This window comes from Cyprinus carpio, chromosome A12, assembly GCF_018340385.1.
Source record: "Cyprinus carpio isolate SPL01 chromosome A12, ASM1834038v1, whole genome shotgun sequence".
Taxonomy (NCBI): domain Eukaryota; kingdom Metazoa; phylum Chordata; class Actinopteri; order Cypriniformes; family Cyprinidae; genus Cyprinus; species Cyprinus carpio.
This window is the reverse complement of record NC_056583.1, coordinates 24,657,442-24,669,328: the sequence shown is the minus strand read 5'-3', so window position 1 is coordinate 24,669,328 and position 11,887 is coordinate 24,657,442. Positions and strand designations below refer to the sequence as shown.

Sequence of the window (11,887 nt, the reverse complement as noted above, 5' to 3'; positions counted from 1 at the left end):
AAAAGTCTTGTTTCTTTCTCTCATTTGTTCCAGTCTACACACAAACTCTGTTCCTTACGAAAGTGAGTTGGCTTGTCTAGATATAGTTTTAAGATTTTTAAGACATCATAATAATTATGCTACCTTCAAGATATTTTCATTTGGTCAAAATGTTAACGGCAATCCCATAATGCATTGCAAACTCTAATGGAATTGATTTGTCTTCTGTGTGTATCACATGAAGAGCACTATTTGTATGACGAACAGAGTTGTGGCTTAGCAAAATTAGTCTCATCCAAGTTTACCCAAAAATGAAAATTCTATCATTTACTCATTCTCTTTCTTCAACTGAGGACAAAAGAAGATATTTTGAATAATGCTGTTGAACAAACAGTTGACGGTAGCCATTGACTTCCATAGTATGGAAAAAAAAATACTATGGAAGTCAACTGTTTTATTACAAACATTCTTTAAATATCTTTTTTCCATGTTCAACAAGTGACAGAATTAAAAAATACGGTTCGGATTTAATTGAGTTTGGGTAAAATGATGTTGAGTATTTAGTTTTTTAGGTGATTTGTATTTTTAGGTGAAATGTAAGTTCTATGAGACATTGGAACAAAGTCAAAGTGTGTCCTGTATATACAGGTAGGTTTTTTTTTATGCATTTTTTTTGTTTTTAATGTTGTTTTGTATTTGAGCTGATGGCTGTTGTGGTGTGATGTGTTGTGTGTTGTGAGATGTGGTGTTGTGTTTTAACTGATCTCACGTGGATAAGGCAATGATCTTTACATTCAATAATGTCATTTAGCTAAGCGAATAGGAAGCACTGTCATAAAACTGCAGTGTGAAGGAAATCCTCCTTTTAAGTATATTTTAATGCATTTTTTTTTTAAATGAAAAGATGCTCTCTTTGCACGGCATTGCTTGTGATAAAGTCAACACGAATTCAGATTCGATCCTGTTTACTTTCTAATTGCACATTCCTGGTCCGCCATCAGTACATATTATTCTGAACAAACAAATGTTTAACTATATTATCCTTCATCAAAATGTCATCCAAGACTGAAAGCACTTACTTTTCCAGCTGATGCCTTCATTCATTGTATTATCATACTTTTTTTTTTTTTGTTGGAGTACTATGTTTTTTTTATTTATTAATTCATATTATTATGCAAGTAAAATGGATTGTGAGCTGAGTTTCATGTTAACTTTAATTCTAATGCCTTCATGCACCAGTTTAACATATGTATAAAATTTGGAAACATTTGGAAAAGCATGACCGTCATCATGTTAGTGTCAAAATATTGATTTTGTGCTTAGTTTTTTCTTCTTTTCATCTTAATATTATCTTCTTTTCTTTTATTACTTGATTCGTATTCATTTCAGTGTTGAGTTATGGGTAAACACCATCAGCTCCTGATATTTGTTGAAGAACAGACGCAGACGAGAGACGTAACCGTCCTCCAGATACGGCAACTTCTTCTCCTTCAGATACTGAGACACTATAGGCTTCACCTGAGACAATAAACACATGCATATTCATTATTACTATTCATTTACTATTAGATATATTTATTTGGCATATTATCTTTATCAATTTGTTTATCATTTTAAATTAATTTTGTTTGAATAACGTTACTTCATTAATTTATTCATTTTTGTGAATTGTATTGTTAATAGTGTTACTTTGTCAATCATATTTTTACTTGATTTGTTAATGCTGCATGTTAATTTAATAAAAAAAATTTAATGATTAAATATTTTTAATTATTATAAAAATTTTTTTGCTTTTTTATGTTGCATTTTAATCTAAATATTAAGTTAAATTATTAATAACGTGTACATTAAATTGAATTTTTTTTACTTGTGTATTTTTTTTTTTGGCATATCCTTATCCATTAGTTTTTTCTTTTTAATTAATTAATCTTGTTTGGCTAATGTTTAATTTAATTATTAAATTAAATTATTAATTCAAATTAGTGAATTCTATTAATAGTTTATTTGTTGAGGCTGCATTTTAAGTTAATTTAATAAATTATTTAAAATTATTTTAAATATTTAATAATTTACATTATTAAATAATTAAATATTGTCTATGTAACATTTAATTATTTATATTATATATTATTATAATTATATATGATAAATTATTAAATTCAGCTACTTGTTACATGTTCCCAATGTCTTGCCTGGATTCTGTTTGTAGTCTGTTTGTTTATTGGTTCCTCCTCCAGGTGTGTCTTGTTATCACGTTAAGCTCGTTAGCCCCCCACTTAAATATACATCTCTTGTGTTTCACTTGTCCTGCCTGCACATTACATTATTCAATTAAAATGCAGCATAAACATTTATAAAAATAATAACAACTCAATATTTAAATAATAAATTAATTAAAACAATTTGAAATTATTTAATTTATTAATTTAATTTAAATACAAATTACATGACTAAATTACAAATCAATTATTTACATGATTTAATAATGTAATTTTTGCAGATTTAGATATATTATATATATATATATATATATATATATATATATATATCTATATATATATATAATATATACTGCAGTTTGAGAAAAACTACATGTGCACATAAGCTGTGGTGTCAGTATGAACGCTCACCTTCAGGCACATGTTGTCAGACAGGAATGGGAAGAGGTGATGCTCTACGTGGCAGTTGATGAGGGAATGGCCGAAGGTCCAGTCCAGCAGCGGGTTTCGGGGAAGGTTCAGGACTCCGTGTGTCATTTGGTAGATGCGTTTGGGCCGGTGAGTGGCAGAAAACATTGACAGGCCAATGTGCTGCAAAAGGGGAGACACAGAAACCAAACACGTTCAGGTCCCGAGAGATGCCACTGACACCACAGGGGGCCCAAACTAGACTAAACTGATCTAAACGCACAAGACCATAGCACATACAAGCATTTATCACACACACATACTGTTACACACTGTGACTATGAACAGAGCAACACAGCATTCACTCCTAAACAAAGGTCTCACACATCGCTGTGGGTCTCAGAGCCGACGGCTGCCCTTTAAAAAGCTTTAAACCAGCGAAAATACCTCAAAGGATCAGCACAATACAAAAGTACATTCTCCCCTAGTTCTGCCTGGGAAAATCATGCGTGAATTGTTCTCCACCGTTTTATGTTTTTCTACAAACGAACCCTGTGAACCTCCGCGAGCAGGATAGGAGAACAAAGCCGCATTGAGCAGGTCTCGCGGGAAACGATGGAGAGACACACACAGACAGGGATGGATTGATGCAGACTCTAGCTGAATAGCTTCCAAAGTCCACACTCAGAAGGATTACTCTTATGAGCCCTAGAGAGATGACAGAATAATGTAGTGCTGAAGTGTTACTGTACGGCGAGAGAGTTTGTCAGTGGATTGTGTGGTGCACTGTTAAAGCTCAGGACCAAAGCAATACTAGCTGCAAAGGCCAGCCCTTTAACTAAAGCTGCAGTGCGGAATTTCTGTACACAACAATTTTAAATCAACTGTAAAATTTACTATGTAAATATGAGAATGCGAAAACAACTATAGCATGCAAAACCAACTGTTTTTATGTTTTGTGAAGAAAAATAAAATTTATATTTTAGCATACAAAAACATAAAAAACTAAGATATTTATAATAATTACAATAATCCAATTCTGAGCATCTAAAAACAACTATATTTTTATATTTTCTGAATATAAAATGTAATAAAAATAAAAATGTAAATAATTAACCCTATATTTTCTGATAATGCAAAAAAGAAAAATAATATGTTATTTTATGAAAAATTGTTTGTTTATTATTTTTTGTAGGTAGGTAATTTATATAAATAATTTAATTTTCATTTTCTGAGCATGCACAAACTACTATATTTTTATATTTTCTGAGGATAAGTAGTCTAAATGTTTAAATTCATACTTTCTGAGCATGCAAAAACAACTACATTTTTATATTTTCTGAAGATAAGTGATATTTTTGCTTATAAGTGCTATATATTAAAAACATATAATTTTTTATTTTTTGTGAAGATAAGTGATATTTTTGCTTATAAGTGCTATATATTATATCATTTACATTTACTGAGAATGTCAAAAACAGCCATAGCATGCAAAAAAAAAAAAAAACATGTATATATATTTAATATAATATATATATACAGTACAGGTCAAAAGTTTGGAAACATTACTATATTTAATGTTTTGAAAGAAGTTTCTTCTGCTCATCTAGCCTGCATTTATTTGATCAAAAATACAGAAAAAACAGTAATATTGTGAAATATTATTACAACTTAAAATAATAGTTTTCTATTTGAATATACTTCTGCTGTCTAATATATTTGATGAATAAAAGGTTAAAAAGAACTGCATTTATTCAAAATAAAAAAAAAATTCTAATAATATATATTCTAATATATATATTTTCTTTACTATCCCTTTTTAAAATCAATTTAACACATCCTTGCGGATAAAAGTATTGATTTTATTTAAAAAAAAAAAGAAAGAAAAAAAAAAAAAAAAATTACTGACCCACAAATTACTGCTCCCAGTGAAGTGTATATTGTTATTACAACCATATTTATATTTTTTAAAACATAGCGCTTTCTTTTTTGTTTTTTTTTTACTTTTATTAGTCATCAAAGTATCCTAAAAAAGTATCACATGTTCTGAAAAAATATTAAGCAGCAGAACTGGTTTTCCAACTTTTGATAATGAATCATCATATTAGAATGATTTCTAAAGGATCATGTGATATGAATGATCCTAAAAATTCAGCTTTGCATCACAGAAATAAATGATAATTTTAAAGTATAATAAATTTAAAACAATTATTTTTTAAATTGTAATAATATATCAGACAATATTAAATTTTTTTTTTCCTGTATCTTTGATCAAATAAATGCAGGCTTGATGAGCAGAAGAAACTTCTTTCAAAAACATTAAAAATAGTAATGTTTCCAAACTTTTGACCTGTACTGTATATATATATATGATATTTTACTGAAGATAATTGCCGTAAATAATTGAAATACATTTTCTGAGCAAACAAAAACTACGGTCGCCGAGAGAGCTCAATGTGCTGCAAACAGAAAAGAAAAAAAAAACACCTACAAATTAAGAAAACAACTTCATCAATTTGACAACACGCGCTACAAATGCTCACAACACAACCAAAGAAACCCGCTGCAAATAAAATTCTTTATTTGTTTGCGTTGTGAGCATTTGCAGCACCTGCTGTCAAACTGATGAAGACGTTTTCTTGACTTGCGGGTGCTTTTTCTATTTTCATGTGTTGCAGTGCATTGAGCTCTCTCAGCCACCGTAAAAAAAAAAAAAAAAAAACTAAACATACAAAAACAGCTGGGCTACTGTTATTGTGTGATGCTATGGCTGAATATCTAAAGCAATTGCAGAAAGCATCCAATTCCAAAAAATTATCAAAATCAGGTGCACAACCAAAAAATATATATCATAGTCATATATCAAAATGCATCTTGCATTTTTCTATGATGGTATATCTCACCTGAAATATGTTGACGTGTATGTACGGCAGGGAGAACATGGCTCTGCACAGAAGCATGACCACCAGAGCGGAGCTGCACGAGAGTCCTGACACACACCTGAGCAGGTAATACTGAGAAAAAAACCCCAGACACACACACAGGACGGTACGCACAATCTGGAACGGAGACTGACCCTTCAGCTGACCTGAAACACATGACAGAATATGCTAGAGGTTTCACTGATGATGAAGCTGGTATCAGCGCATACACTCAATGGTAGGTATGTTGTTTTTTTTTGTTGTTGTTCAGCTCAGAGCTAAATGTACTCGGTTGATGTGGTGTCGTAAGCAAAAAAGGGCCTCACCGATGGCGACGATGGGCGTGATGATGGGGACGGCCAGCGGCGCGATGAACAGGTAGACGGATCGAGGAAGGAAGGGGATTTTCCAGGTGCTGGAGTCTCCCAGACCAATCACATTAGTGTGAGCATGATGCATCTTCACATGAGCCTGAACGCCGGCCCGCGCTGAGAACGAGCCGCACACCTGAGAAACGCCAGAGAGGAGCAGCAGCGTTCATATGATGCATGCAGATGTACAAAAGAGAGAGAATACATTTAATCAAAATCTTTTTTATTTAATTTTTTTTGTTTTTTGGAGCTTTTAAAAAAAAGAAGATTTTGTGTAATGTGGAGTTGTGCACCAGTTCAAATGTAAGTACAATTTAATTTAATTAAAATAATACATTAAATTGTTTCAATTATTAAATATTTTCATTTACTAATTTAATTAAGCTAATCAAACAATTTAATTATTAAATATTTTAATGAAATATTTACATTAAAATAATTTTAAATAGTAAATATTTTTTACATTTTAAATAGTAAATAGCAAAAACAGTAAAAATGTAATAAATAAAAATATTTAATAATGTAAATAATTTAATGAAAAATTAAAAAATTAAATTTAATTTCAATTTGAAATTAAATACAGGTCAGATGTTCTTGCTTTTTGCAAGATGCTTTTTTCTTTCATAGCTTCAGTGCGTCTGTCGTTAAAGCATTAAAGAGAAATGAAGAAATACAAAGAAAATCTGATTCATTTGACTCAAACTGTTGTGCTAACATAATTTACAATAAAAACTGCTTATACAATTATAAAGTTGAATAATTTTTTTTGGGGGCCCACTGTTTTTTGTGCGTACAGACTGTTACCATAGAATATGATCAACAATATGACTCTTGCATTCTTGAGAGGATGGAAACTGTAAATTAATCTAAATCCTCTTAATCCATGAAGTTAATTAATGAAGAATTAATCAGCTAAATTCTTTCCATTTCCATTTTCATATTACAGAGAGCATGTGAAACACTGCGCTTTAAACATCAGCACAAAAACTCCTGATGACCCAAAACACATGGAATTAAAAATGGAAACTAAAATGAAATTAAAGTAAAAAGGAAAGTACTGTGGGAGTATCAAGACTCAGAAATGGCATAACCATGGTTCATTTGGTGCTTTTTCATGTAATAAGTATATTATTTTACTACTTAGTAACAATAGATTTCTCAATAGATTCGTAATGTTTAATAATTTCACATCGCCAGCAAATCTCACTTCGATGAAGAAGACGGCCCAGAAGTCGGCCCAGGCCGGAGACTCGCTGAGCGCGCCGTGACTGGCCAGGTGTGTCCCTTTAACAGTGATGACAGCATGAGCAATGCCCATTATCAGCAGACCCAACAGGAAATACAGCAGTTGAGACGAACCCAGCAACAGGAACCCTGCAGACACAAGAACAACATCACTGCAACAGTGCAGAGGTGCAGAGCTCGACTCACGACAAAGATATGAGCACAAACAGGTCTGCAGGGACATCTAGATGACATTTATGCGCCATAATCAAAGCTATGACACAAAATGCTTGCTTTATGTAACTATTAACAGGTTTAGAAATGAGTTGGGAATATAGTTTAAAATTTTTTTGCCATGTAGAAAGGAATGATTTTTTTTTGATGATTATTATATTAAATTTCAGATTAGTGGGTATTATATTGTTTAATAATGATGTTTTGACGTAATTTTGACGTAGAAAGACTGAAGTAGTTTTTTCTTGTAAAACATGCTCTAGTAAACTTTTGAATTATATGAAAATATTTGCATTATTTTTTAAGTTTTGCATACAGACAACAACGTTGTCAAAACGATCTCTGTTCACGGATCTGTAACACTGTATCATGCATGCCAGGCCAGTTGATGGTGGTCACTTTGTAAAAAAAATTCTATACACTGAACACCTTTTTCACAAATTTACATTTTCAGAGTTTACACGGAGATGATAACGGTGTTGATTTCAAAAACATTCACTTTGAAACCCATTTTGAGGCCCTCAAAATGCAACTGAAGTGGAAACGGACGGTAAAATGTAAAAAGTTTTAAAACCGTTTTTAGTTGAAAACAGTGTTGCGTAAACGCCCCCTAAAGGTAGATTTTATATTTTTAAAATAAAATAAAAGTTTTGCATTCATTGAATTTTTTTTTACAGTGAATTTAGATACAGTGAATTTTAGCATCTGCATAATAAATAAATGTAAGTAATTTTGAATTCATATTTCATTTGGCATCAATTGTTTAGCTGTTTTTATCAGGCCATGGTAATATTTAAAGTAATGTTTTTGGGCATAATTGTGTATTATTCATAAGGTCTGATATTGTTTGGTGATACAGTAAACTACTTTCTCTCATGGGACACAATAAAAAGTAAGCTTAAACTTAACAAGCAACTAGTACTATAATCACATAATTATATGAAAACATATTAAAACAAAGTATCTGTAGTTCATGCCTTTTTAAAATATCTTGGAGTCATTTGTTTTGTTTAGTTTGCTCTGTTAAATATTTTTTTCATCCAAAGACTGGAGAAAATGCTAAAAAATTTCAAAAAGATGATGCTAATAATTAAATTATGCCATGTCCTGTTGTTTTGGCTATTGTAATACAGCATTAAATGTTCTTTTTTCTAATAATTTAGCAGTCTTGACCCCCATCATTGGTTTCTCCCTGAAAGACGAGTCAGTGGCTTGAGTGCTGCAGGAAACTGGATCTGCCCAATGGGAGGGAAGCACCCAGATCGAACTGGTCACCATGACAACCACCGCCACAGGAGTGCCTCGGTAATTTGGATATTAAAGGGATAGTTCACTCAGAAATGAAAATTCTGTCATCATTTACTCACTTGTTCCAAACCTGTGTGAGTTTCTTTCTTCTATTGAATGGTAAATAAAAGATATTTTGAAGAATGTTGTGAACCAGACAGTTTCTGATAGGGGCCAGCAACTGTCTGGTCTTCATTCTTTTGTTTTCAGCAGAAGAAAGAAATTCATAAAGATTTGAAACAAGTGACAAAATTATGACAGAATTTTCCTTTTTGGGTGAACTATCCCTTTAACTGTAGCCATGACTGAAAGCTTAAAAAGCTTTACTATAAAAAGAAATTGATTTGTTTGGATTGAAAGTCAAAGAACATTTGGCACACAGCTGAAGTTGGTGGTTTTTGCGTCAGTGTTAAAGCAAAGTTTCACCCAATAACCGGCTGACACACAGTCACACCCCTGGACTGCATGACTTAACAAGACAACAATTTGTTTTAAATGCACATTATCCAAAACTCTCCATTAGTAACATTACACACCTTTATACACTCATACAGACTGTTGTACATAAAATTATGTGTTGGAATGAAAATACTCACAACTTAAATCAAAATGCAAATATTTTCTGGCTAAAACAAGATACAAATTCATATTCAGTTGTTAATAGTAATTTCCCCACACACCATAAACTAATTATAAAATGCTTATGTTGCTTACAGCATTAAAAATAAATAAAAAATTGTATATAAAATAGATTATTGGATTTTTTTTTTTTTGGCAAGAAAATACAACTTACATTTCTTTGTCATTATTTGTGAATTTCTGAATGAAAACTGATTCAAAGTTTTTTTTTCCCCAGACATGATTGAAAAAAAGGAAATGAAATTGAAATTATATTTCAAAGCCTATTAGCCTTGCCATACATATATAGTCATTCTAATGCATATATATATGTGTATATGTATATATATATATATATATATATATATGTATATATATATATGTATATATATATATCTTATATATATATATATATATATATATATATATGTATATATATGTATATATATATGTGATATATATATACTGTATATATATATATATATATGTATATATATATATGTATAATATATGTATATATATATATGATTATATATATAGTGTATATATATGTATATATATATATATATATATGATATATATATATATATATATATAATATATGTATATATATATATATATATATATATATATATATATATACATATATGTATATATGTGTGTGTGTGTGTGTGTGTTTAGTTCTTTATGGAAATTTGATTTTGTATTGCATTTCAGTTTTGAAAAAGATAATGTGGGTAATTTGAAAGTAAAATATAAACTACATAATGGACTCGAAATAGGAGTTATTTTGAGTATATTTATTTTGTTTCGAGATTCTCCCAAAGAGCCTGTGTCTAATCAGTCTTTCTGTGTCAATAATGAAAAAGTGGTCAAAGTGAGTGTGTACCTGCCGGTAAACTGATGAAGGCTGCGGTGAGGATGCTGCAGTCTATTCCTCTCCTCTCCCACCAGCTGCTCTCTCTCACACTCTTCTGCACCAGGCGCGTGAGCTCCATCATCAGCGTCTCCCGCTCCGCGTCCGCCCGCGGCTTCCCCTGCGCTCCGTCCCCGTGTCCTTCACCATCCCGGGACGCGGGATCTCTCCACTCCTCAGAAATGTTCTGCATACTGGCGCTAGAGTTCAGAGACGCATGGCTCACGCACGCACTCTCCGTCCGGTCCGCGAAACAAGGGAGTGAGGGACTTTAGTGCTGACTGCGCTAGAAACGCGCTCACTCTGTCTTTCTCGTTCCCACGGCGACGCCTTTGGCAGGAGTGTCCTCAATGCTGCAAGAGCCCTGCGTCATCTCCTATCACAAGAACACACACACACACACACACACACACACACACACACACAGCTAAATTAATTTTAAAACCAGAAAAAGTAATAGTTGCATTCAATTAAACAATTTTACACAACACCATTGTACATCAATTGAACAAATTTATGTTCAAGACAAAAAAAAAAATAATAATTTACACAGGAATTCTGCTATTTCTGTGTAAACAAATAAACAAAAACCTGTAAAATCACACACACACACACACACACACACGGAATTATGTACACACACACACACCACACACACACACACACACACACCCACACACACACACACACACAGCTAAATGAATTTTTAAAACCAGGAAAAAGTAATAGTTGCATTCAATTAAACAATTTTACACAACACCATTGTACATCAATTAAACAAATTTATGTTCAAGACAAAAAAAAAAAAAAAAAAAAAAAATTAAGAGGAATTATTAATAATTTACACAGGAATTCTGCTACTTCTGTGTAAACAAATAAACAAAAACCTGTAAAATCACACATAATTTATGCAAGAAAAATTTGTTCAGTATGGTTTAATTAACAATTTACATTGACAATGACAATTTATCTTACACAGAAATTCAGCAAATGTTGTGGTTTTCAGAAAAAAGGTTGCAAAATTCATAAATCAATTTGACAAAAGTTTAATTTCTGTACATTATTTATATAAGTGAAAGATGGCTTAACATACAATTTACACACAAATTCTGCAAATGGAAATTATCTAAAACAATCAATCAAATCACAAAATCATGCAACAATGTATGTAAAAAATATTTACACAAAAAATCTGTGAGTTCTTATTTTTTTTGTTCCTACAAAGACGTCTTTGGTCCACAGTGCAGCAAGGACCCATGTGATGTCTTGAATTGCAAGAACAACACAGTAAAACTCTCTTTCTCTCTCTCTCATACACACACACTCTCTCTCTCTCTCCACACACAGCTAGAATACATTTACTTTCTCTCTCATCTGCTGACTCACCCGTGTATTCAGCAAACCCTGTTCTCCCTTCTTTCTCTCCCTCTTTTAATCTACTTGGCAGAAGACAATAGAAACGTTGCAGCAAAAGAATGGAGTGTCAGAGAAAAAAAACAGGGATGAAGGACATGAGCAATTCTATACAGTACACAGACTTTAAAATAACAATAAACATCTACATCAAATATCAAATAAAAAAATCTAATATTTCTCTACAATATACATAAAATGTTTTACAATTTCTTCATTGAAAATATCTTAAAATTCTATGCTTGACAATGACTTACACAACAATTGTTTTGCAAAGCATTTACATAGAAAATTTTG

The 11,887-nt window shown here is 31.5% G+C and overlaps 1 protein-coding gene across 1 annotated transcript; it reads right to left on the bottom strand.

Annotated features, from left to right (window-relative positions):
• Positions 1-1,359: 1,359 nt before the first annotated feature.
• On the bottom strand, positions 1,360-10,522 carry LOC109046236 (fatty acid desaturase 6-like). Its single transcript, XM_042768083.1, has 6 exons — positions 10,151-10,522; positions 7,106-7,272; positions 5,854-6,034; positions 5,510-5,694; positions 2,610-2,789; positions 1,360-1,497 (listed from the first exon to the last, which is right to left on the bottom strand). The coding sequence occupies exons 1-6, from the start codon at positions 10,368-10,370 to the stop codon at positions 1,360-1,362; spliced, it is 1,071 nt and encodes a 356-aa protein (XP_042624017.1). The 5' UTR covers positions 10,371-10,522.
• Positions 10,523-11,887: the final 1,365 nt, after the last annotated feature.